The sequence below is a fragment of the Bufo bufo genome, chromosome 1, assembly GCF_905171765.1.
Source record: "Bufo bufo chromosome 1, aBufBuf1.1, whole genome shotgun sequence".
NCBI lineage: Eukaryota > Metazoa > Chordata > Amphibia > Anura > Bufonidae > Bufo > Bufo bufo.
The window spans coordinates 341,076,656-341,104,215 of NC_053389.1; the positions used below are offsets into that span (position 1 = coordinate 341,076,656).

At 42.5% G+C, this 27,560-nt stretch overlaps 1 protein-coding gene across 3 annotated transcripts in view; it reads left to right on the forward strand.

The window, feature by feature from the left end:
- JADE2 (jade family PHD finger 2) overlaps positions 1–27,560 on the forward strand; it is a 398,257-nt gene that overhangs the window by 85,997 nt on the left and 284,700 nt on the right. The window contains exons 2-4 of one of the 3 annotated variants that reach the window (XM_040442544.1): positions 12,266–12,486; positions 17,765–17,822; positions 18,836–18,921. In XM_040442544.1, coding sequence (XP_040298478.1) covers positions 12,412–12,486; positions 17,765–17,822; positions 18,836–18,921 — 219 coding nt within the window. In that variant the 5' untranslated portion in view covers positions 12,266–12,411. Of the gene's footprint in view, positions 1–12,154; positions 12,195–12,265; positions 12,487–17,764; positions 17,823–18,835; positions 18,922–27,560 lie in introns of those variants that run through there. The other 2 variants (XM_040442550.1, XM_040442555.1) reach the window with 2 other exon arrangements.

Consider the following 27,560-nt stretch of genomic DNA (forward strand, 5'->3'; position numbering starts at 1 on the left):
CCTTAAGGGGTTAAGTATTTTCAATAATTTATTTTTAATTTTATTCCTGGAGAACCCCTTTAAAGGGAACCTGTCGTCAACTTTGTGCTGCACATACTAACAGTAGAATAAAGTAGAGACGGGTGAGTTGATTTCAGCTGTCTGTCATTTAAAAGTTAAAAGTAAGTGGTTGCTGAGAACCAACATCACAATCATGGCAATCTAGGACTGGAAAAGAGTCACGGCCACCTGAGAAGAGTCATGGTTATTAATGAATTCCTGCTCTCCCTGCCCACCTTCTGATCATTCAGTCTTCTACCTAGTTTTCTCCTTTTCTCTCTAGGAGAGAACTGCCAATCATCAGCAGATGGGCGAGAGAGCAGGAGATTATGAATAACCAGGACTCTTCTCAGGTAGATTTGACTCTTTTCAAGGCCTGTGCTGCAATGATTATGATGCTGGTTCTTAGCAACCATTTACTTTTAGCTCATGTGTGACACACCGCTGACATCAGCATTTCTGTCACTATTTTATGCTGCCCTCAGTGAGGTCAGCATAAAGTTCATGACAGGTTCCCTTTAATACGGTTGAAAAAAAGACATAAGTCCCTTAAGTTCAACCAAGGGATGTGAATGTTATATCTATCTTCTCCATGTTGACATCCAAAAGTTGTAATTCCATTCTGGAAGCCATCATGGCCATCAATCTCACGTAGTTCTGCAGAAACAAGATCAATGTGCTTACCTGCCGTTGCTGTAAATCCATCGCTGATATATCTTCACCAACATATAGTCTTCTTATGGGACCTCAAGTTTAGTCTGTTCAAAATGTCTTTATGCATATTTTCATGGTTTTCCCATTGAGGTCCCATGTTTAAAAAAAAATGTTTTTGAGGAAACTAATATTTTCTGTTAAATATAATCAGTTACTGCAGTAGAAAGTTTGCTTGCTTCACTGTTCCTAGTCTTTTATTGTGCACTATAGACATATAGTATAACCCTACAATGTCATGTCAATGATATCAGAATCTCCTTTTGAGGTATCTGTAACTGTTGAAGATTTAACAAAAACTCAGCCTGTCGGAGATGTCTGGATCTGGCACTTACAGACGCTACCCAGCCCCATCTAATATATAAAGCTGTGTGTATGTATGTATGTATGTATGTATATACAGTACAGACCAAAAGTTTGGACACACCTTCTCATTCAAAGAGTTTTCCTTTATTTTCATGACTATGAAGGCATCAAAACTATGAATTAACACGTGGAATTATATACATAACAAACAAGTGTGAAACAACTGAAAATATGTCATATTCTAGGTTCTTCAAAGTAGCCACCTTTTGCTTTGATTACTGCTTTGCACACTCTTGGCATTCTCTTGATGAGCTTCAAGAGGTAGTCCCCTGAAATGGTCTTCCAACAGTCTTGAAGGAGTTCCCATAGATGCTTAGCACTTGTTGGCCCTTTTGCCTTCACTCTGCGGTCCAGCTCACCCCAAACCATCTCGATTGGGTTCAGGTCCGGTGACTGTGGAGGCCAGGTCATCTGGCGCAGCACCCCATCACTCTCCTTCATGGTCAAATAGCCCTTACTTTCAAAGTTTTCCCAATTTTTCGGCTGACTGACTGACCTTCATTTCTTAAAGTAATGATGGCCACTCGTTTTTCTTTACTTAGCTGCTTTTTTCTTGCCATAATACAAATTCTAACAGTCTATTCAGTAGGACTATCAGCTGTGTATCCACCTGACTTCTCAACGCAACTGATGGTCCCAACCCCATTTATAAGGCAAGAAATCCCACTTATTAAACCTGACAGGGCACACCTGTGAAGTGAAAACCATTTCAGGGGACTACCTCTTGAAGCTCATCAAGAGAATGCCAAGAGTGTGCAAAGCAGTAATCAAAGCAAAAGGTGGCTACTTTGAAGAACCTAGAATATGACATATTTTCAGTTGTTTCACACTTGTTTGTTATGTATATAATTCCACATGTGTTAATTCATAGTTTTGATGCCTTCAGTGTGAATCTTAAATTTTCATAGTCCTGAAAATAAAGAAAACTCTTTGAATGAGGTGTGTCCAAACTTTTGGTCTGTACTGTATGTGTGTGTGTGTGTGTGTGTGTGTGTGTGTGTGTGAGTGTATGTGTGTCCACTAAAGGAATTCGCACCGTCGCATTTACAATCATGAAATTTGGCACACAGGTATATCAGGTGTCTGGAAAGGTTTTAGACCGGGTCTCAACTCACTAGCACGTACCGTTCCTGAGATATATAAAAAAAAATATGAAAATATGACAGATCACATGACCTACATTAGCCAATAAAAGCCTCCAGGTCTTTCTCTTCATATCCCAACTGCCATACACATGGTCACATGTCCCTTATCAGCAAATAGAAGCTCTACACATACAGAGTTTTACACCAGGTTTCCATAACAGCCCAGCCATTTTTTTTCACTGCTGCAGGTCTGCTTTAAAGGGGCAGGGCGCGGTGGATAACACTGTTAAGGGATCGGAGTTCTGTAGAGGTCACAGTTCAGGGGGCATTATTGATAAAAAGGGGACATTGACCACAAGTGAAAGCCTAAGGTTGGAATTACATGGTCCAATTATCGGGCAGATTATCGGGAACAACCGTTTCTGCAATCACTTCTTCCCAACAATCTGCCATTCTAAATGTGCCGCCGATCACCCGGGTTGGTCCTGATGTTCGTGCAGGCACATCAGTGATTGTTTCTAGAAACAATGATTCTGTTGGAGGAAGAGGGATCGTAATAGTGATCCCTCATACTGTGAAGGACCTTGCCGCATGTAAATGCACAGTCTCTTTCTCTGAATGAGCAGCCGACTGTCGGGAAGGAACGCTTCCTTCCCGACAGTTGACTGTATTGTCGGGACATGTAAACCTGCCTTGAGACAGTAAGCCCAAGCTTAAAGCCTAAGCCAATAGCACATCAGTCTTAGCATGTTTTCCCTCTAACTTAGGCTACTTTCACACTTGCGTTTTGGCTTTCCATTTGTGAGATCCGTCATGGGCTCTCACAAGCGGTCCAAAACGGATTAGTTTTTCCCTAATGCATTCTGAATAGAAAAGGATCCCCTCAGAATGCATCAGTTTGCCTCCGATCAGTCTCCATTCCGCTCTGGAGGCGCACACTAAAACTCTGCCTGCAGTGTTTTACTGTCCGCTTCACAAAACTGAGCCAAACGGATCCATCCTGGCACACAATGTAAGGCTACTTTAACACTCGCGTTTTGTGCGGATCTGTCATGGACGGATCCGTTCAGATAATACAACCGTCTGCATCCGTTCAGAACGGATCAGTTTGTATTATCTTTAATATAGCCATGACGGATCCGTCTTGAACACCATTGAAAGTCAATGAAGGACGGATCCATTTTCTATTGTGCCAGTGAAAACGGATCCGTCCCCATTGACTTACATTGTGTGCCAGGACGGATTTTGGCTCAGTTTCATCAGATGTTTTGGTGTCCGTCTACAAAGAGGAATGGAGACTGAACTGATGCATTCTGAGCGGATCCTTTTCCATTCAGAATACATTAGAATGCAAACTGATCCGTTTTGGACCGCTTGAGAGAGCCCTGAATGGATCTCATAAACGGAAAGCCAAAACGCGAGTGTGAAAGTAGACTTAGTCAATGGGAACAGATCCGTTTTCTCTAGCACAATAGAAAACAGATCTGTCTCCCATTGACTTTCAATGGTGTTCATGACGGATCCGTCTTGGCTATGTTACAGATAATACAAACTGATCCGTTCATGATGGATGTATGCGGTTGTATTATTGTAACGGATCTGTTTTTGCAGATCCATGACGATCCGCCCAGTAGCCTTAGAGTTGACATGTTGGATTCTTTGGCCTTTATATTCTTTGTAAAATTCCAATCTTCTTTTCCTTTTGTATTATTGTCTTCAGTTTTTTTATGTATTTGAGTGATCGTTGTATTTTAATGCCAATGGCTTGTCAATGGCCTTCATTCATTGCTCATTGTTACGGAAAGATGGGATAGCAGGAGGATGTCATCTTTTCTTTGATGTTTAGTAAAAAATGTTCTCCATGGAAAACATCTTAATTGTAGTTGCTTGTGAATCTCTGTACAAATATCTGATGAATCTCCCTGAGTTAATTCATATTCATTCTCCCCTTCAGGCTGTATTGAGTAGTTAAGGGAAACATCAATACATTGTTAACCGGCTGTCATTTACGCTCAAGTTTTGAATAGTTGAAAACCAAGATATACTATTACATAAGCTTCAGGCAATTTATATTCTGAGCTGTTTGTTCCTTTGTCAGAATGATCAGCGTGATGCTGTCACTGGATGCAATAGTTAAAGGGGTTGTGCAGTGGCTTAATATGGATGACCTACCCTAAGGATAGGTCATCAATATCAGATTGGTGTGAGATCCTGGCAAATCAGCCGATCAGCTGTTTGAAAGGGTAGCAGTGCTTGTGCAAGTGCTGCGGTCTATTCAAAATTAAGGAGGACCTTTCACCAGAATAAAGTATCTAAACTGACTATACAGACGTGTAGAGCGGCGCCCAGGGATCCCCCTGCACTTACTGTTATCCCCGGGCGCCGCTCCGTTCGCCCGGTATAGCCTCCGGTATGTTCGTAGTTAGGCTCCACCCAGAGGAACCTGCCGCGGTCTCCTTCTCCTATGCTGTAGTGCTGGCCAATCGCAGCGCTCAGCTCATAGCCAGGCTATGAGCTGAGCGCTGCGATTGGCCAGCGCTACAGCATAGGAGAAAGAGACGCCGGCAGGTTCCCCTGGGTGGAGCCTAACTACGAACATACCGGAGGCTATACCGGGCGAACGGAGCGGCGCCCGGGGATAACAGTAAGTGCAGGGGGATCCCTGGGCGCCGCTCTACACGTCTGTATAGTCAGTTTAGATACTTTATTCTGGTGAAAGGTCCTCTTTAACTGTGCTTCATCTAGCACTGCTACCCCTTCAGACACTTGATCGGTGAGGTGCTGGAAATCGGACTCCTGACAATCTGATATTGATCAAGAGAAAGATGGTTGGCACTCTTACATGCAGGATTATTTTGGTGCTCAGTGGTAGTTAATTTATCCAAATCACCATGGCTCGCAGATAAATTCTTAATGTAAAATTATGCTTTTATTTAAGAGGACCTGTCACCTCTCATGACATGCCTGTTTTAATATTTTCATGCATTTCACATGTAATAACAATTCTGGAGCATTTATTCTTATGACTCTATGTTGTGCCATTCCTTTATTATTTCTAGATGTTATGAATGAATTGCTAGCAGTCTGCAGTAAGGGTACAAAGGGGTGTTAACAAGGTGGGTGGGTGTACCTGCACAGTCTCAGGGTATCCTGTCAGTGCTGCCATTAGCAGACTGTGCAGGTACACACCCCAACTTGTAACCTTCCCTCTGTACCCTTACTGCAGACTGCTAGCAATTCATTTATAACCTCTAGTAGAAATGATAAAGGAATGGCACAATATAGAGCCATAAGAATAGATGTTCCAGAATTGTTATTACATGGGGAATGCATGTAGCTATTAAAACAGGCATGTCAGGAGTGGTGACAGGTCCTCTTTCCCTAGTCGTCTCCATGACACCACATCCTGAGACTGACTTCCTTTGATAGGACAGGAAAAACTCAGAGAAGTTTAAATCCCACCCCTTCTTCTCCATCACCAGGTGCATGGAGGCTCTTTTGGGGCCCACCTGTAATGCTGATATGCAGGCCGAGGTCGGATCCGCAGTGCGGCTCTCCCTCCCTGTGCACGGGCGCAGACTCCCATGTGGCGGTCCAGGCGGGCTTCATGCACAGTGGAAGGAAGATGGCGGCCGGAGCGACACTGAGATGCGTTCCGGCCGCCGGCGCATGACTTCAGACGCTGGGTGCGGGGCCAGACGTCATGACGTAATCTCCGGGCGCGCAGGTCATAGGATGGATAAAAAGCCGCAGGACCTGCTCAATGGCATCCGGACAGCGCAAAGCTTTCTATAGGAGAACAGTGCAGTATCTGCTGGCGGGTGGGAGCGGTTTACAGATGAGTGCCCCCATCACGTCGGGCTCTGGAGCCGAGCCTGCAGCAAATCCAGGAGTTGTGAGTAGCCTTGTATCAGGCACATGGTGTACCAGACCTCATGGATATCCCCTATACCCTAGTTAGCTGATCCTTCTCTTCTGTTTCAGCTCCTAAAAAAACAGGAAATGTGGTATATGTTATAAGCGGCTACCCAGCACAGGAGCTAAGCCCTTATGTAAAGAATGTATTCTAATATGGTAAAAGCTGAATCCTCTAGTTTCCTGGAGCCTTAAAGGTTAAAGAGAAAGTTCAGTCCGCACTAGCTTCCCGGGATCCAGCTCCCTCTAACCCTCCTCAAATCATCCGTGATCGCAATCCAGTATCTGACTCGGATTCTGACGTTTTGGGAGGATCTGATGCTGAAATGTACGAAAAAACATATGCATCTTCTGACGAAGATAATGAATATAAACGTTTCTTACTCAATCCGGATGACATTGATAATCTTATAAAAGCGATTAGAGCCACAATTTAATACAAGTGCCTAAAAATCCCAAGTCCGTGCAGGAAGAGATATTTGGGGGGCTGGGGGAAAAGAGGAACTCCGTATTCCCAGTTCCAGATAACATTCAAAAGTTAATCAGGTCAGAATGGGAGAAGCCAGACAAAGGATCTTTCATTCCTAGGGCCTCAAGAGGCGCTATCCCTTTAATGATGAGTATTGCGCCAATTGGGAATCCATCCCCAGAGTAGACGCTCCGGTGGCTAAAGTAGCAAAACATATCGCCCTGCCATTTGAGGATTCAGCGCAATTTAATGGATAGGAAGGCAGAGAACCTACTAAGGAAAACCAATGAGGCTACGGCAGCTCTGCTTAAGCCAGGGGTGGTCTTTACCTGTGTAGCTAGAAGCCTTAATCTGTGGCTAGAACATTTGGAGATTCATCTAGTCAATAGAACGCCAAGAGTTCAGATTCTGGAGAGCATTCCGTACTAAAAATGACAACTAGTTTCTTGGCGGATGCTGCAGCTGAATCCGTAAAACTTTCAGCATGCATGGCAGTTTTGTCTAACACAGCCAGACGGGTTCTGTGGCTCAAAGCATGGGCAGGGAATATTACATCCAAAAATAGGCTTCCCTTTTATGGCCAATATGTTTTTGGACCGGATCTAGACAAGATCTTAGAAAACGCCACTGATAAGAAGAAAGGGTTTCCAGAAGAGAGATTTAAATAAAAAATACTGAATTTTCGTGGCCGTCAGTACCAATCGGGACAAAGGAAAGATAAGGGAAAAACGGGGAGGTGAAGTTATGCAAAAGGTGGAAGGGGAAGGAATTTCCTTTTCAACCCTAACAGAGGGGAATCCTCCTTCTCTAATCCGAAACAATGACACCATACAAGTAGGGGGAAAACTCAGCTCCTTTTTAAGAATTTGGGAGCAAATAACATCAAATTCATGGATCTTAAACATCATAAGAGAGGGTTACCTTGTGGAATTAGTCTCCTCCTCCAGAAAAATATGTTACCACCACTCTTCCTCCCTCTCAAAAAGGTACCTTATTGATAGGTATAAAAGATTTACTAAAATTAGGAGCAATGGAATCTGTCCCGAAAAATCAGCTAAGAGACGGCCACTACTCTCGTCTATTCTTAGTGAAGAAACCAAACAGGAAGTCCAGAATTATAATAAATCTAAAGCCCTTGAACAAACATGTTACATATCAAAAGTTCAATATGGAAACTTTAAGATCTGCATCAAAACGTTAAGATCAAAATTAATAAAAAGTAAAGCGGTAATGGGCTCCGTCGATTTGAGGGATGCTTATTACTATATCCAGATGCACCAAACATCGAGAAAATTCCTAAGATTCGCAATGCAGATGAGGGGTCACATCCAACATTATCAATTTGTATGTCTCCCTTTCGGAATTTCCTAAGCGCCAAGAGTCTTCACCAAGATCATGGCGGAGGTGGTAGCGACTCTAAGACAAGATTCAATCAGCGTTGTCCCGTATCTGGACGATCTTCTAGTGATAGCGGACAACAAAGATCTACTACAAGATCACTTACAGAAAGTTCTAAACCACCTCCAATAGTTAGGGTAGATCATCAATTAGGAGAAATCAGATCTTTCCCCAAGCAGCCGGAAAAAACATTTCTAGGGATATGTTTGGATTCCGTTTCTCAGAGATCATTACTGCCTTTTCCCAAAATAGAGGGATTGAAAAACCAAATAAAAGAATTCAAGAAGATGAGATTCTGCTCTATCAGGGCAGCAATGAAGATCCTAGGAAGTCTCATCATGTATACCAGCAGTCGCTTGGGCTCAATTCCATTTAAGACCCCTTCAGAGACTCATTCTATCCAGGTGGAACCGGTCACAAGTCACCCTAGACAAACAGATATTTCTAGATGGAAATGTAATAAACTCCCTAAGGTGGTGGCTCATAGACAATAACCTAGAGAAGGGAATATACTGGAGCCAGGAACGTCCACTTGTAATCACAATAGACACCAGTCTTCACGGTTGGGGGGCTGTAGTTCAACAGGAAACCTACCAGGGCAAATGGTTATTCCTTATAAGACAATCCTCAAACTTCAGAGAATTACAAGCAATTTGGGAAGCCCTAAAGAAAACATCGCATTTATCAAAAAACCATCCTGTTTTAATTTACTTGGGCAATTCAACAGCAGTATCCTTAATTCAGCATCAGGGAGGGACAAGACGTCGTCCACTTCAGAATCTAGCAAACAAAATATTTTCCTGGGCGGAACAGAATAAAATCTCGATCGCGGCAGTTTACCTAAAGGGGATCCGGGGGAGTGGACTTTATGCCCAGATGTACTTCAGCTGATAATAAGAAAGTGGGGCAATCCATCAATAGATCTGTTCGCCTCCCGAAAAAATAATCAAATAGATCAATTTTTCTCCCTAAGTACGAAAGATCTCCCAACCGTGGTGGATGCCTTCAATCAGGACTGGAATTCCCACCTTGTGTACGCATTCCCGCCTATTCCTCTAATTTCCAAGGTCCTTCATAAATTTCAAAGAGAAAAGTGTACCTTGATTTTGGTAGCTCCCTTCTGGCCCAAGAGGAGCTGGTTTGCACCGCATAGTCTCTCAGCATAGAAGCCCCTCTTCTGCTACCGATGAGATTGGATCTGTTGTACCAAGGTCTCAGTCTCCACCCGAATTTGAAAATCCTAAAGATGTCGGCTTGGATTCTGAAGAATCCATCCTCTTAAAGTTGGGGTTATCTAGTAAGGTGGTTTCCACCCTACTCCTCAGCAGGAAGCAAAATACAAACAAGGTGTATTTGAAAGATTGGAGGAAATTCGCTTCTTGGTGTGGCAGATTAATTTGATCAATTATGACCCAACATATTGTTGATCTTAAATTTTCTTCAGGTTGGATTAGACCTGGGGCTTTCTCCTAATACCCTAAGGGTTCAAGTTTCAGCATTAGGGGCTTTATATAATACTAGCCTAGCACAGTTTCCCTGGATAGCCAAGTTCCTGAAAGCAGCAGACAGGCTTAGACCAACAGTCAGGAATATGGTAGCCCCTTGGAACTTTAACACAGTTTTGTCAGGGTTAACTTCCGGCACCTTAGAACCATTAGAATCTATTTCTATAAAATAGCTCACCCTAAAAAACATTTTTTTGGTAGTTATAACATCAGCGAGACGCGTCTCTGAACTCCAGGCCTTGTCTATTCGGGATCCTTTCCTCTGTATTTTTCAGGACAAGTTAGTGTTTAAGTTAGATCCTAGTTTTTTGCCAAAAGTTGTTTCTGCTTTCCATAGATCACAAGAGATAGTAATTCCGTTGTTTTGTGCCAACCCCAAAAATTTGCAAGAGGCTATCTTTTATACCTTTGACATCAGGCAGGCAGTACTAAGGTATCTAGAAATGACAAAGGATTGGGGAATTGACGAGAACCTTTTTGTCCAATTTTGCAGGCCAAATAAAGGTAGAAAAGCGGCAAAAAGTTCTATTTTCCGCTGGATAAGAACAGCTTTTTCAAGCCTATAAATTGGAAGGGAAGGAAGCCCCTTCTTCACTTAGAGCACATTCTACAAGAGGCATTGCTGCTTCTTGTGCAGAAAGATCGTCAGCCTCCATACAACACATTTGTAGGTCGGCAACCTGGAAAAGAGTACACACCTTTACCAAATATTACAAGCTAGACATTTTTTCTGGCGAACACATGGCCTTTGGACGGAAAGTCCTTTGTGCTAATGTCCTCCCCTAATAATTTCTTTGTTATTTCTCAGGATGTGGTGTCATGGAGACGACTAGGGAAATGAGTAGAGATGGCCTTGCGGTTAGCCCTGCGGTCATTTCGCGGCGAACTTTGCATGTTCGCGATTCGCCGAACATGCGAACATATGGAGATATTCGTGCCCGCCATATTCTTTTACATTGTGAAGAACTTTTACCCATGACACATCCATCAGATGGTACAGGACAGCCAATTGAGACGTTTCAGCACATGGACATACCCCCTGGTACTGGTATAGGTGTGCTATCGATAGGTGTGATACACAGAGGGGTGCGATATACTCATAATATACTTTTATAATGAGTCAAAAACACATAGATCTATATAGTGATCCCCTGGAAGTCAGGGGCCTAGGGGCTTACTAGAGCCATTTTTATATAGGGTAAGGGGACGGACGGGGTCCCTCATATCAGGGCGGGTGGTCTGTGGTTATCAGGGCCAGAATAGCACGCCCCCTGTAAGGCAATATCAGGGACAGTTCTTTGCCCACCCTTTCCTTTAATACCACATCATCATCTAGCCCAGGGATAGATGTTTTTTGCTTTCCCTCCGGGATTCATGGATGTGCACTGGAACCCCCTGGATTGTGGTAGGACATATGCTTTCTGATTTGGTGCCGCCGAGCACTTGTTATTGCCAACCACATCTATGCTTTTTGCTTAACTTTAGAAATTTAATTTATTTTCATTTTGAGGGATATCTTTTCCATTCACACGTCCGCAAAATGGGTCCGCATCCGTTCCGCAATTTTGCGGAACGGGTGCAGACCCATTCATTTTCAATGGGGCCGGAATGTGCTGTCCGCATTTGCAGATCCGCACTTCCGCATCCGTGCTTCCGTTTCCGCGAAAAAAAAAAAATAGAACATGTCCTATTCTTGTCCGCAATTGCAGACAAGATTAGGCATGGTCTATTATAGTGCCGACGATGTGCGGTCCACAAATTGCGGAATGCACATTGTCGTTGTCCGTGTTTGGCGGACCTGCAAAACCACTTACAGACGTGTGAATGGACCCTCATAGTAACATTATTAAAGGTTACGTTTTATTTTTATGTATATTCTAATGGATTGCCTTCCTTGTACAATGTAATAATATACTTTCTATGTTAGAAAGTATATTATAGTGCATTTGTATTGTGCGGCAGTTGTGTGCGGTTCTGCTGCGATACTGCAGGTATATAGAGGGACAAGCGTTATTGGAACAAATAATTTGTACTGGTGTGATTATACCAGTCGCCCCCAAAAAAACTGATTGAAGCAGGGTGTTATATACCAATTTACTTTCTTTATAGTGCATTTGGGTACTGTATAGTGCATTTGCGCATGCGCGTGCACGAAAACTATATTGCCGATATTTCGCATAGAAAAAAATAATGAATGGAGATCGCAAATTTGAATAATACATCTGGTATGTCACTGTCCATGTTGTGGGACTATTTGTGCACTTCTAGTAATTATTTCTTGGTTGCAAATATGAGCTTAAGGTTTTCCAGGTTAGACTGCCATTAAAATGAATGGGACCCGCCGCGAACTTGCGGTTCGCAAACATTTGATCGTGTTCACGCGATCACGTTCGCGAACTGTCCCGGCAGATGTTCGTCCATCACTAGAAATGAGTAATACCGGTAATCCGGTTTCCTGGAAGTCTCCATGACACCACATACTTTCCAGCCGTTTGTTTTGGTTCTTAGATTCAATATTTTAATTTTTTAATTTTTTTCCTAAATCTAAGTCACTTATTATCCCTTTATCCTGGTTTTGTTGGAAATAAGCTGGTGAAGGAGGGAAAGGGATGGGATTTAAACCTCTTTGTGTTTTTTCCTGTCCTATCAGAGGAAGTCATTCTCAGGATGTGGTGTTATGGAGACTTCCAGGAAACTGGATTACCGGTGAGTGTAATACTTATTTAATGCATCCAGCAATATATAAGATAATGGCCAATGTTTTGTTCCTCTCTCAGGACCTTTATTCAAGGCCAGAAGGTTTGAACTCCACCATCAAGCAGCAACACACTCGCAACCCTGCTCATTCCAGCCATGAACAAGGTCCTGGGAGAGGACCAAAACATTGGCCATTATCTTATGTATTGCTTGCGAGGATAGGTCAATGACATTAAGCCACTGCACAACCCATTTAAAGTGGATGCTAGACCAGGATCAAAATGTGTCACCTATCTGCAGGGTAGGTCATATATGTTTAACTTCTGGGGGTCTGACCCCCTACTCTTTATGAAACCCGAGGGCCTAAATTCTCCTTTGTGAATGGAGCTGGCAGTGTGTTTGTGTTGCCACCATTCACTTTTATGGTATTGCCTGAGCTACCCGAGCACACTTCTGTGAAATCAAACTGTCCACTTAGTAAGCAACACTGAGTGACAATCAATTTCACATGCTGTTGTGCAAATGGGATAGACAACAGGTGGAAATTATAGGCAATAAGCAAGACACCCCAATAAAGGAGTGGTTCTGCAGGTGGTGACCTGACCACTTCTCAGTTCCTATGCTTCCTGGCTAAAGTTTTGGTCACTTTTGAATGCTGCCGGTGCTTTCACTCTAGTGGTAGCATGAGACGGAGTCTACAACCCACACAATTGGCTCAGGTAGTGCAGCTTATCCAGGATGGCACATCAATGCGAGCTGTGGCAAGAAGGTTTGCTGTGTCTGTCAGCGTAGTGTCCAGAGCATGGAGGCGCTACCAGGGGACAGGCCAGTACATCAGGAGACGTGGAGGAGGCCGTAGGAGGGCAACAACCCAGCAGCAGGACCGCTACCTCCGCCTTTGTGCAAGGAGGAACATGATGAGCACTGCCAGAGCCCTGCAAAATGACCTCCAGCAGGCCACAAATGTGCATGTGTCTGCTCAAACGGTTAGAAACAGACTCCATGAGGGTGATATGAGGGATATGAGGGTCCGACGTCCACAGGTGGGGGTTGTGCTTACAGCCCAACACCGTGCAGGACGTTTGGCATTTGCAAGAAAACACCAAGATTGGCAAATTCGCCACTGGCGCCCTGTGCTCTTCACAGATGAAAGCAGGTTCACATTGAGCACATGTGACAGACGTGACAGAGTCTGGAGACTCCGTGGAGAACGTTCTGCTGCCTGCAACATCCTCCAGCATGACCGGTTTGGCATTGGGTCAGTAATGGTGTGAGGTGGCATTTCTTTGGAGGGCCGCACAGCCCTCCATGTGCTCGCCAGAGGTAGCCTGACTGCCATTAGGTACCGAGATGAGATCCTCAGACCCCTTGTGAGACCATATGCTGGTGCGGTTGGCCCTGGGTTCTTCCTAATGCAAGACAATGCTAGACCTCATGTGGCTGGAGTGTGTCAGCAGTTCCTGCAAGACGAAGGCATTGATGCTATGGACTGGCCCGCCCGTTCCCCAGACCTGAATCCAATTGAGCACATCTGGGACATCACGTCTTGCTCTATCCACCAACGTCACGTTGCACCACAGACTGTCCAGGAGTTGGCAGATGCTTTAGTCCAGGTCTGGGAGGAGATCCCTCAGGAGACCGTCCGCCACCTCATCAGGAGCATGCACAGGCGTTGTAGGGAGGTCATACAGGCACGTGGAGGCCACACACACTACTGAGCCTCATTTTGACTTGTTTTAAGGACATTACATCAAAGTTGGATCAACCTGTAGTGTGTTTTTCCACTTTAATTTTGAGGGTGACTCCAAATCCAGACCTCCATGGGTTAAAAAATTTTGATTTCCATTTTTTTTTTTTGTGTGATTTTGTTGTCAGCACATTCAACTATGTAAAGAACAAAGTTTTTCAGAAGAATATTTAATTAATTCAGATCTAGGATGTGTTATTTTTGTGTTCCCTTTATTTTTTTGAGCAGTGTATTTTATAATTGATCTTGTGGATACATATTACATGTTGTTTGTGGGCCACACCCTTCAGGCACTATCATTTTTTTTTTAAACTAGAAATTCTCTTTAAAATGTCAGCAGACACACCTAGAAATACACAAATATGTGATACAGTACATAAACTAATACAGTACTGTACTGGTACGCTTGTCTCCCACAGCATTGTTTTCCGGATCCGTTTTATCAAAGAGTAAAATTTTTGTGCAGCAGTTTTGTATACAGCTGGACTACTCCTCACTACTCCTAAATGTATCACATCATTGTAACACATCTTGAAATGGGTTTTCCTGTTTTATACAGGATAATTATTTTATGAACTGTATAAAAAGTGACACCCCTTTGTTTTTATGTATGCTGTGTTTCTATTCCACTCATATTTTCTAGATGTTTTCTTGATGTAATTTTCATACATGACTCCAAAATGAGAAAATATTTCAATAATTACGTTTTACAGAATAGTTTCCCACAAAACTGTACATTCTGCGCAGCTCTTCCTGCTTTATAACATGGTGCCTGCAGATTACACTGCATTTTTATGGTGACAGGTTCTCTTTAACTATTGAGCCGTGCATAATAATTATGGAAATACCAGTTCTATAGTTTTTATGTTTTACTATAATAAAACTTTTTAAATTTTTTTATTTTTATTACTTTGTGTCACCATTTCCTGAGACCGATCACTTATTTTTCCACTGATAGAGCTGTGTGTGAGGGCTTGTTTTTCGCTGTTCACTTATAAAGCTGTGAAGGGCTGATTGTTTTTGCCGGGTGACCTGTAGTTTCACAAGTGGTGATTTCTCCACCACCTTCACCACATTCCTAAAAATGGGGTTCTGGCAAGGGGCAGAGCATGCGGCTTTGCCATATTTATTGTCTTTTACTCAAGTTTTCTGCCATAAAAGAACATTAAAATCTACGGTAGCCAGGGGCTGGAGTAGATATCAGTATAGGTGCATGGACAGCCAGATGCAGTGTCTAAATTTAGACGATCTATGATAAATCTGCCCCAATGTTCTTAGTAACGGAGATTTATTTTGGCACCTCGGCAGTAGCATTCTATTAAAGAGAACCTGTCATCAACTTTATGCTGCCCATACTAACGGCAGTATAAAGTAGAGACAGGTGAGTTGATTTCAGCGGTCTGTTATATAAAAGTTAAAAGTAAATGGTTGCTGAGAACCAACATCACAATCATGGCAGACCGGGCCTGGAAAACAGTCACGGCCACCTGAGAAGAGTCATGGTTATTCATGAATTCCTGCTCTCCCTGCCCACCGGCTGATGACTGACAGTCTTCTACGTAGTTTTCTCCCTTTCTCTCTAGGAGAGAACTGCCAACCATCAGCAGATGGATGGGGAGAGCAGGAGATTGTGAATAACCATTACTAAGGTAGATTTGACCCTTTTCCAGGCCCGGGCTGCAATGATTATGATGCTGGTTCTTAGCAACCACTTGCTTTTAGCTCATGAGTGACACACCGCTGACATCAGCATTTCTGTCACTATTTTATGTTGCCCTCAGTGAGGTCAGCATAAAGTTGATGACAGGCTCCCTTCAACTTTGGGGTATGGTCAGCATGTATAAATACTGAGAATGTACCAACTGCAGTACAATTGATGATTTTTCTGTCTGCTGTTACAAAATAGAGCCTCTCAGTACCTCTGTAATCATTAAATGGATCCTAGTAGAGGAACACTCAATACTTGAAGCAATCCAAGTCTACCTCTGAGTCTACCTCTAATGCGTGCCTCTAAGTATTGTTCTAGTGCTGAGAGATGGTCAGACTCGAGCATACTTCCAAAGAATGCAACTTAACTGTCTGGGTTGCACTATGTTATTTTGCACAACTCAATAGTAGGCATATCAAGTCAAACTGGACTATGAGAGGGTAATAGATGCAGCTCCAGAAACAGACACTAGGGCTTGTGTCTTATTGAAATGTGACCAACAGTGGAAAAAAACCTTACATTTGGCAGTGCTCCAAAGGAATCTTCCATGAACAATTACTGGTACCAGGCAGTGATGGTAACTTGTTTATTGGAATTAAAGCAGCATATAGTATATACACTCACCTAAAGAATTATTAGGAACACTATACTAATCCGGTGTTGGACCCCCTTTTGCCTTCAGAACTGCCTTAATTCTACGTGGCATTGATTCAACAAGGTGCTGATAGCATTCTTTAGAAATGTTGGCCCATATTGATAGGATAGCATCTTGCAGTTGATGGAGATTTGAGGGATGCACATCCAGGGCACGAAGCTCCCGTTCCACCACATCCCAAAGATGCTCTATTGGGTTGAGATCTGGTGACTGTGGGGGCTATTTTAGTACAGTGAACTCATTGTCATGTTCAAGAAACCAATTTGAAATGATTCGAGCTTTGTGACAAGGTTGCATTATCCTGCTGGAAGTAGCCATCAGAGGATGGGTACATGGTGGTCATGCAGGGATGGACATGGTCAGAAACAATGCTCAGGTAGCCCGTGGCATTTAAACGATGCCCAATTGGCACTAAGAGGCCTAAAGTGTGCCCATTACACCACCACCACCACCACCAGCCTGCCCAGTGGTAACAAGGCATGATGGATACATGTTCTCATTCTGTTTACGCCAAATTCGGACTCTACCATTTGAATGTCTCAACAGAAATTGAGACTCATCAGACCAGGCAACATTTTTCCAGTCTTCAACAGTCCAATTTTGGTGAGCTCGTGCAAATTGTAATCTCTTTTTCCTATTTGTAGTGGAGATGAGTGGTACCCGGTGGGGTCTTCTGCTGTTGTAGCCCATCCGCCTCAAGGTTGTGCGTGTTGTAGCTTCACAAATGCTTTGCTGCATACCTCGGTTGTAACGAGTGGTTATTTCAGTCAACGTTGCTCTTCTATCAGCTTGAATCAGTCGGCCCATTCTCCTCTGACCTCTAGCATCCACAAGGCATTTTCGCCCACAGGACTGCCGCATACTGGATGTTTTTCCCTTTTCATACCATTCTTTGTAAACCCTAGAAATGGTTGTGCGTGAAAATCCCAGTAACTGAGCAGATTGTGAAATACTCAGACCGGCCCGTCTGGCACCAACAACCATGCCACGCTCAAAATTGCTTAAATCACCTTTCGTTCCCATTCTGACATTCAGTTTGGCGTTCAGGAGATTGTCTTGACCAGGACCACCCCCCTAAATGCATTGAAGCAACTGCCCTGTGATTGGTTGACTAGATAATTGCATTAATGAGAAATAGAACAGGTGTTCCTAATAATTCTTTAGGTGAGTGTATAATACTGCATTAGGCTACTTATTACTGCACTGGTCCTCCATGTTTTATACTTGTGGTATTTATTCCAGTGAATGACCACATCCACATTTTTTATCTGGTATCAACAATTGAAATGTATGAAAGAGTTTTTTGTTTTTTTTTCCCTATTGCTGGTCACACTTTTCCATTAGGACAGTCCTGTTTTTTCGAATGGAGTATTCTTGATTGCAACTTTAATTCCAATTTTGTATGGTAGTTTGGTAGTGCACCATATTGCTTCCTAGGAAGTAATTCTATTTTTACCTTTGTTTTGCAGATGGAAGAAAAGAGGAGGAAGTTCTCTGTAAGCAGCGATGACTCTGACACCACTGATAGTAAGCCACAAATATAGCTTTTTCAGTACACGTTTTTTGCTGGTTCCAGCAAGAATAATATAATTACTCTGGGGAAAAAAAATCTGCCTAGTAGCAGGAGTTCAGCGTCTTAGGTTATTTGATCAATGTGTTTTTTACCTCAAAGAAGGAGAAAAACAACTCCTCATATGAATCCTTCAGTGGATCGCTCAAAACAAAAAAAATTATGAAAAAATGGATCCCTCCTCCAAAGCAATAGTGGTACTGTGAAAACACAATGGTCATTCATCCATAACATTGATGGCACATGTGATTAATCTTTGTGACTTGTTTCTGGTACCATATGACTTACATGTACTGATTGTGTTTGAGTGAATACTGCAGGTGGGCAGTTGAAGTAAATTGTTGTCATGCAGTGCTAATTATATTGTCTTAGGCTACTTTCACACTTGCGTTTGGGGTTCCGCTTGTGAGATCTATTTGAGGGCTCTCACAAGCAGCCCCGAACGGATCCTTTCATCCCCAATGCATTCTGAATGGATAAGGATCCGTTCAGAATCCATCAGTTTGGCTCCGTTCCGCCTCCATTCCGCTCTGTAAGCGGACACCAAAACGCAGCTTGCAGCGTTTTGGTGTCCGTCTGGCCGTGCGGAGCCAAACGGATCCGTCCAGACTTACAATGCAAGTCAATGGGGACGGATCTGTTTGACGTTGAAACAATATGGTGCAATTGCAAACGGATCCGTCCCCCATTGACTTTCAATGTAAAGTCAGGACGGATCCGTCTGACTAACAATTCGACTTAGACTTTTTTTTTACATAGAATGCAGACTGATCCGTTCTGAACGGATACCATCGTTTGCATTATAGGTGCGAATCCGTCTGTGCAGATAACAGACGGATCCGCACCGAACGCAAGTGTGAAAGTAGCCTTACCTGTTAAATGTTTTACTTTGTACATCACTACTTCTTTAAATGATTCTGGTGGATATTCCTTTAATGTATTCAATGTTTGTTTGTTTTTTGTACTGTAGGTCACGCCACGTCTTGGTCAAGATGTTCCAAAACACCAACTACCAAAAACACATGGACCAGACAGAAGGAGAAGAAACCATCAGAGGTTTGTTTATACATTTAAAAAAATAAATAAAAAATAATGTTTTGGGGGATCAGATGTGTATACCCGAATACCAAAAGAGTATACAGATGTACTTTCGTGGCCAAAAGCTTTGAGGCAGACACAAATTTAGTTTTTTTTTACAAAGTTTGCTCCTCCAGTACTCCAGAGGTGGGACCGACACCTATCTTTAGAACAGAGCCAGCAAAGTGAAGAAGGGGGCACCACGCGTGTGCCGCCACCCTCCATTCATTCCTATGAGATGCTTGGCTAATTTCAGCAGTCCTATTGAAATGAATGGGAAGCGCACTGTGTAAGCGCGGTTACTGCTCCTTTCACTACTGTGGGGCTGTTGTAAATAGCTGAGCCAGCACTCCCATAAGAATAAATGGAGGATGGCTGCACTTGCGCGGTGCTCCCTCCTGCACTTTGCGGGCTCCGTTCTAAAGATAAGTGCAGGTCCCAGAGACATTGGGGGCCTATCCTAGTGATAGGCCCCCAATGTCTGAGGTGAGACAACCCCCTTCCACTGCATTTTAACCCTGCCACAGAACGACCTGCTAACTTCATTACCATGATCTTCTCATTAGCTCAGGGGAAAGTATTAACAAGGATAAGGCAGCTGATCTCACATGCTGATTGCATTAAAACAGCAAACTGGTGCTTGAAATCATTGTCTTCTTCTGTTAACCATGGTTAGCTGCAAGGAAACATGTGCAGTCATCATTGCTTTGCATCAAAAATGCTTCACACAAGGACATTGCTGCTTGTAATATTGTACCTAAATCAACCGTTTACCAGATCATCAAGAACTTCACGGAGAGAGACGTTCTATTGCAGTGAAGAATGGGGCCTAAGAAAGGCAAGCAAGTGCCAGGGCTGTCTCTTAAATAGGATTCAGGCACAGGGTCGGTTCATCACCAGTGCAGAGCTTGTTCAGGGATGGTGTCAGGCATGTTTAAAGAAAAGGCTTTTGGAAGATGGCCTGGTGTCAAGGAAGGCAGCAAAGAAGCCACTTATCTCCAAGAAAAACATCAAGTACAGACTAACATTCTGCAGGAAGTATAAGGATTTGACCGCAGAGGACTGGGTTAAAGTTATTTTCTCTGATTAAGCTCCCTTCAGAATGTTTGGGACATAAGGAAAAATGTCTGTAGAAGAAAAGAGTGAGCACTACCATGACTTCTGTGTCATGCCAACAGTAAAGCATCCTGAGACCATTCATGTTTGAGATTGCCTCTCATCCAAGGGAGTGGGTTCAGAAACAATTTTACCTAAGAACACTGCCATGAATAAAGAATAGTATCCAAAAATCCTCCAAGAGAAACAGCATCAAACGATCTAGCATTAATTTAGTGATAACATGCATTTTCCAGTATAATGGAGCACCATGTCACAGTGCAAAAGTGATAACTAAGTGGCTTGGTGAGCAAAACATTGTGATAAACTCCAAGCACTGATTAGTCAAGAATGTCAGTGTGAATTACAGAAGTCTTGAAATACAAGGGAAAACACTGTAAATGTTGAGACTTTGCATAAACCTGATGGTGCGTCAGTGGTTAGCACTGGTGTCTTGCAGGCCTAGGGTCCTGGATTTGAATGTGACCAAGGACAACATCTGCATGGAGTTTTTATGTTCTCCCTGTGTTTGTATGGGTGTCCTCAAGGTACTCCTGTTTCCTTCAACAATTCAAAGACATACTGATAATATTTGTAAAGTGCTGTGGAATATGTCAGTGTTATATAAGTGAGTAAAAAAATACTATTTGTCAAAAGTTAAAAAGCATAGAAAATGCTTATAAATATACTTCATTATACCATCGAAAATTCTGACATAAACATCTTAAAAACAACGAAGCAGCAAACTTTGTGAAAACCGGTCTCAAAACTTTTGGCCACAACTGTACACATAAACAAAGCCTTAGTCTTCTCCTAGAGAGGCTCTTCTGGGCATACATTTGATAAATATACAGTTGAAGTCATAACTTTACATACATCTTGCCTACATTCATCACTTATCACAATTCCCGACATTTAATCATAGTACACAAGGCCTCTCTTAGGTCACTTAGGATCAATGTTATATATCAAGAATGTGAAATATTAGAATAATACTGGAGATAAGTATTTTTATAATCTTTTCTTTATTTCAACACATTCCCAGTGGCTCAAAAGTTTAAATACACATGGTTAGTATTTGGTAGCATTACCTTTAAATTGTCTAACTTTGGTAAATTGTTTTGGGCAGCCTTCCACAAACATCTCACAGTAAGTTGTAGGAATTCTGTCCCAATTCTCCAGAAAAACAGTGTAAGGGAACATTCACACGTCCGTATGTGTTTTGCGGATCCGCAAAACACGGACACCGGCAATGTGCTTGCAGACCGCACATCGCCGGCACTCTCATAGAAAATGCCTTTTCTTGTCCGCAATTGCGGACAAGAATAGGACATGTTTTTTTTTTTTGCGGATCCGGAAGTGCAGATCCGCAAATGCGGATGTGGACAGCACATTACGGCCCCATTGAAAATGAATTGGTCCGCACCTGCGGACCCATTTTGCAGATGTGTGAATGGACCCTAACTGTGTCAGGTTTGTAGGCCTAACACACTTTTTCAGTTTTACCTAAAAATTGTCTTCAGAGATTGAAATCAGGACGTTGTGATGGCCACTCCATTACCATTTTTTCTTGTCTTTAATCTATTTTGACACAACTGTGCAAGTATGCTTGATGCCATTGCCCATTTGCTTCCAAGATTTATAGAGGTTCTGTCACCACAAAATGCAATGCAATCTGAAAGCACCGTGCTATACAGCAGAAGACGCTGAGCAGATTGATATATAGTTTTGTGGGAAAAGATTCACTAAAACCAGTGACTGACAGCTATCTCTGTATGAACACTTTTATACACACAGTGCTATCAATCATTGATAGCTCCTCCCTCCTGAACCGATATCAGTGACTGACAGCTATCTCTGTATGGACATTTATACACACAGTGTATCAATCACTGATAACTCCTCCCTCCTGTACTGATATCAGTGACTAACAGCTATCTCTGTATGGACATTTATACACACAGTGTATCAATCACTGATAACTCCTCCCTCCTGTACTGATATCAGTGACTAACAGCTATCTCTGTATGGACATTTATACACACAGTGTATCAATCACTGATAACTCCTCCCTCCTGTACTGATATCAGTGACTGACAGCTATCTCTGTATGGACATTTATACACACAGTGCTATCAATCACTGATAACTCCTCCCTCCTGTACTGATATCAGTGACTGACAGCTATCTCTGTATGGACATTTATACACACAGTGCTATCAATCACTGATAAATCCTCCCTCCTGTACTGATATCAGTTACTGACAGCTATCTCTGCATGTAGACTTCTACACACAGTGCTATCACTGATAGCTCCTCCCTCCTGTACTGATATCAGTGACTGACAGCTATCTCTGTATGTAGACTTATACACACAGTGCTATCACTGATAGCTCCTCCCTCCTGTACTGATATCAGTGACTGACAGCTATCTCTGTATGGACATTTATACACACAGTGTATCAATCACTGATAACTCCTCCCTCCTGTACTGATATCAGTGACTGACAGCTATCTCTGTATGGACATTTATACACACAGTGCTATCAATCACTGATAAATCCTCCCTCCTGTACTGATATCAGTTACTGACAGCTATCTCTGCATGTAGACTTCTACACACAGTGCTATCACTGATAGCTCCTCCCTCCTGTACTGATATCAGTGACTGACAGCTATCTCTGTATGTAGACCTATACACACAGTGCTATCACTGATAACTCCTCCCTCCTGTACTGATATCAGTGACTGACAGCTATCTCTGTATGGACCTTTATACACACAGTGCTATCACTGATAGCTCCTCCCTCCTGTACTGATATCAGTGACTGACAGCTGTCTCTGTATGTAGACTTATACACACAGTGCTATCACAGATAGCTCCTCCCTCCTGTACTGATATCAGTGACTGACAGCTATCTCTGTATGGACCTTTATACACACAGTGCTATCACTGATAGCTCCTCCCTCCTGTACTGATATCAGTGACTGACAGCTATCTCTGTATGTAGACTTATACACACAGTGCTATCACTGATAGCTCCTCCCTCCTGTACTGATATCAGTGACTGACAGCTATCTCTGTATGTAGACTTATACACACAGTGCTATCACTGATAACTCCTCCCTCCTGTACTGATATCAGTGACTGACAGCTATCTCTGTATGTAGACCTATACACACAGTGCTATCACTGATAGCTCCTCCCTCCTGTACTGATATCAGTGACTGACAGCTGTCTCTGTATGTAGACTTATACACACAGTGCTATCACAGATAGCTCCTCCCTCCTGTACTGATATCAGTGACTGACAGCTATCTCTGTATGTAGACCTATACACACAGTGCTATCACTGATAACTCCTCCCTCCTGTACTGATATCAGTGACTGACAGCTATCTCTGTATGGACCTTTATACACACAGTGCTATCACTGATAGCTCCTCCCTCCTGTACTGATATCAGCGACTGACAGCTATCTCTGCATGTAGACTTCTACACACAGTGCTATCACTGATAGCTCCTCCCTCCTGTACTGATATCAGTGACTGACAGCTATCTCTGTATGTAGACCTATACACACAGTGCTATCACTGATAACTCCTCCCTCCTGTACTGATATCAGTGACTGACAGCTATCTCTGTATGGACCTTTATACACACAGTGCTATCACTGATAGCTCCTCCCTCCTGTACTGATATCAGTGACTGACAGCTATCTCTGTATGTAGACCTATACACACAGTGCTATCACTGATAGCTCCTCCCTCCTGTACTGATATCAGCGACTGACAGCTATCTCTGCATGTAGACTTATACACACAGTGCTATCACTGATAGCTCCTCCCTCCTGTACTGATATCAGTGACTGACAGCTCTCTCTGTATGGACATTTATACACACAGTGTATCAATCACTGATAACTCCTCCCTCCTGTACTGATATCAGTGACTGACAGCTATCTCTGTATGGACATTTCAGTGGAAATTATTGCCGGATCCGGCATTCCGGCAAGTGTACCGGAATTTTGGCCGGAGAAAATACTGCAGCATGCTGCGGTATTTTCTCTGGCCAAATACCGTAAGAGGGACTGAACTGAAGACATCCTGATGCATACTGAATGGAATTCTTTCCATTCAGAGTGCATTAGGATAAAACTGAAGCGTTTTTTTTTCCGGTATTGAGCCCCTATGACAGAACTCAATACCGGAAAACTTTAACGCTAGTGTGAAAGTACCCTAAGGCTCTATGCAAGGTAGAAGGCTGGTTCTAGTTTTATTAGAAAACTATACTACATTCATCATGGGAAAACCATTTTATAGCATATTTGTCAGTGCTGTTACACTTATGATATATACCCTGCAATTTTTTAGTTTCTTGCTGCCTTGGCTATATTGTACCACGGTTTTGTGTCCTTACTACTTAATAGTATGAATATGTGAACTATTGTGTATACCTAGAACTTTATATTAATAGCCCAAGGAGCTTTGTGTCTTTTTTTTTTCCTAGCATTAGTTCTTCAATAAAGCAGTTTAAGTTAACAAGGGGCATATAATTTTATGTCTATGTGAACACTTGTTAAAATGTTTATGCGTATTTGGCATATTTACTGGTTGTTTTGCAAATCCATAGAATACTTCCAAAACAGTTGGTGAGACCTCGGTAGGACTAGACAGACATGTAACATATTGATGGATTGCTTCCCCTGACACTTACTTAGTACTTTAATTAGCTCATTGATCCGTCTGATAAACTCCAAAAGCCAAGCATTTAATCATGTGACTGCTATTATAGAGTGTAAAGTAGTATAAGCATTTGATTGATGCACTTCTTACTGTCTTCAGGCTGTTCTCACAGGGTTACAGGCACAATATGATGTACATTGAGCTGCTGCAGCCCTTAGTTCTACTTGAAGGAATAAAAATGTATTTATTTATTTTTTTAAATCTTGTTCTGAGTTTTACGGGTAACAGAAAAGTCCAAGATACATTATAAGGAATGTCAGCATGCCACATGTCCGCCTCTAATGGCTGAGACAGTAGTAGCTCTTTATATGTTTAACAAATAAAAGGGAAGGTCTTTCATAAAGTATGTCTACATTTAATACATTAGTACATTGATCCGTCTGGTGAAATCTGGAGGATAATAATTTAGTCACGGAAATGTAGATTGCTGCAATCAGTGTTCAGACACAACTGTAAAGTTTTTCTACGTGTGGGGTCAGTGACCATATTGACATGTTCTGTTTGTCTATGAAACTAAGGCTACTTTCACACTAGTGTTTTTTCCGGATCCGTCATGGATCTTCAAAAACGCTTCCGTTAAAATAATACAACCACATGCATCTGTCATGAACGGATCTGGTTGTATTATGTCTTCTATAGCCATGACGGATCCGTCTTGAACACCATTGAAAGTCAATGGGGGACGGATCCGTTTTCTATTGTGCCAGATTGTGTCGGAGAAAACTGATCCATCCCCATTGGCTTACATTGTGTGTCAGGACAGATCCGTTTGGCTCTGCTTGGTCAGGCGAACAGCAAAATGCTGCAGGCAGCGTTTTGGATGTCCGCTTCCAGAGCGGAATAGTGGCTGAATGGAGGCAAACTGATGCATTCTGAGCGGATCCTTTTCCATTCAGAATGCAAAACTGATCTGTTTTGGACCGCTTGTGAGATCCCTGAACGGATCTAACAAACTGAAAGCCAAAACGCGAGTGGGGTCAGAAGGAGCATGTAAGGCTACTTTCACACTGGCCTTTTGGCTTTCAGTTTGTGAGATCCGTTCAGGGCTCTCACAAGCGGTCCAAAACGGATCAGTTTTGCCCTAATGCATTCTGAATGGAAAAGGATCTGCTCAGAATCTTCTAAGTTGATTTATCACCTAATGAAAGTTGAACTTTGATTTTGCCATAAATTTGCTTAGAAGATCTTCCAGGAGAGGTCAGAGAAGGACTGGAGACCCGACCCTTCACAGTCCGTCTGCAGGATTTGCCCGTGAAAGGCTTTATTGCATTGGTAATCGCACAAGAACATCACCCAGCACTCGAAAATAAAACTATGATTTCTTTTTTCCATGTTGAGTGGCATATTACATACGGAGTATGCCATGAGTAAGAACTGTTGTTCGAAGCGCATTTGTAATATGCCACTGGAGTGATTTTAATTGACGTGGATTAAAGAAATCATGATTTTTGAGTGCTGGATGAATTTCTTGGATTTACTACGCTGCTAGAACGCAATCCGGGCCGCAGACTATTAACCTTGTTGGCCTGGCTGGCGCAAGTCCTTCATTTGGCTATTGGTAAATGCACACCTGTATTTGGACAGTGACACCATTTTCATGGTTCAGCCTATGTACTACTCAACCACACACATGCTCAAATCCCCTAAGGAGACTAAAAATTACAGTAATTTGTTTTTTGTAAGTTAAAAAAAAAAAAATACAAAAAGCATTAAAATATAAAAAAATCAATCCACCCTTTTCCCCAATTTTTAAATATAGAAATAAACATAATTGGTATAGTTATATCTAAAAATGCCTGAACTAGTAAAATATAAGAATGTTTATCCTGTACCGTGAATGCTGTCTAACAGGAAAAAAAAAAAAACGCGCAATTCATTAATCTTTTGGTCACTTGCCAAAAAAAGATTGAAAGTGAGTTAAAAATGATGCCAGTAAAAACTACACCTTACCCAGCAAGAAAAAACAAACAAACTGTGAAACATGCAAAATCTGTGATGGAGGTCCCTAATGTAAGGTCTGCTGCACATGTAAGCCTCTTGCACAACCGCTATCTGCCCAGGAAAAACGGCCCGTTTGCATTTCACAGGCCGACCACGGCTCCCCTCATTCAAACTGACTACATCATATCTGATGGTGGGTCTATTGTACTGTACTCACATGATGATGTACAATAGACCTATAATATAGTCAGTTCGGGTCAGGAGAGCTACGGCCGGCCTAGGAGATGTGGCCGACACACAGACCGATCATGGGAATCAGCCCTCAATCTTAATGAAACCTGAGATGTTTTCTTTGTTTACAGAGGTGCAATTATACATTTGCTATCTGCTTCGTGTTAACACTGCGTGAGGGCTTGGGTCGCTTTCACACAGTCAGTGTTTGATCAGTGATTTCCATCAGTAATTGTGAGCCAAGGCCAGGAGTAAAGTCTACTTATAGATAAGGTTAGTGCAACGATTTGCACTTGTTCTGTGTTTTGGTCCTGCTCCTGGTTTTTCCTCACAATCCTGATGAAAATCACTGATCAGTCAAAGCAGCCTTGTTCACGTCAGTAAATCACAGACATGTGCTTTTTGTGTCCTTCATCGCTTAACCACGGATCTTTTGACTTTAATGTGTTTATTCGCACATCAGTGGTTTTTCACCGAATGTGGGTCAGTGGAAAAACAATGAAGACCTGCACTACTTTGGTCTGTGATATGGACCAAAAATGCCAATTGAATTCTATGGGTTTGTGAAAACCATTGACAGAATGGCATCAGTGTTCTTTCAGTAAT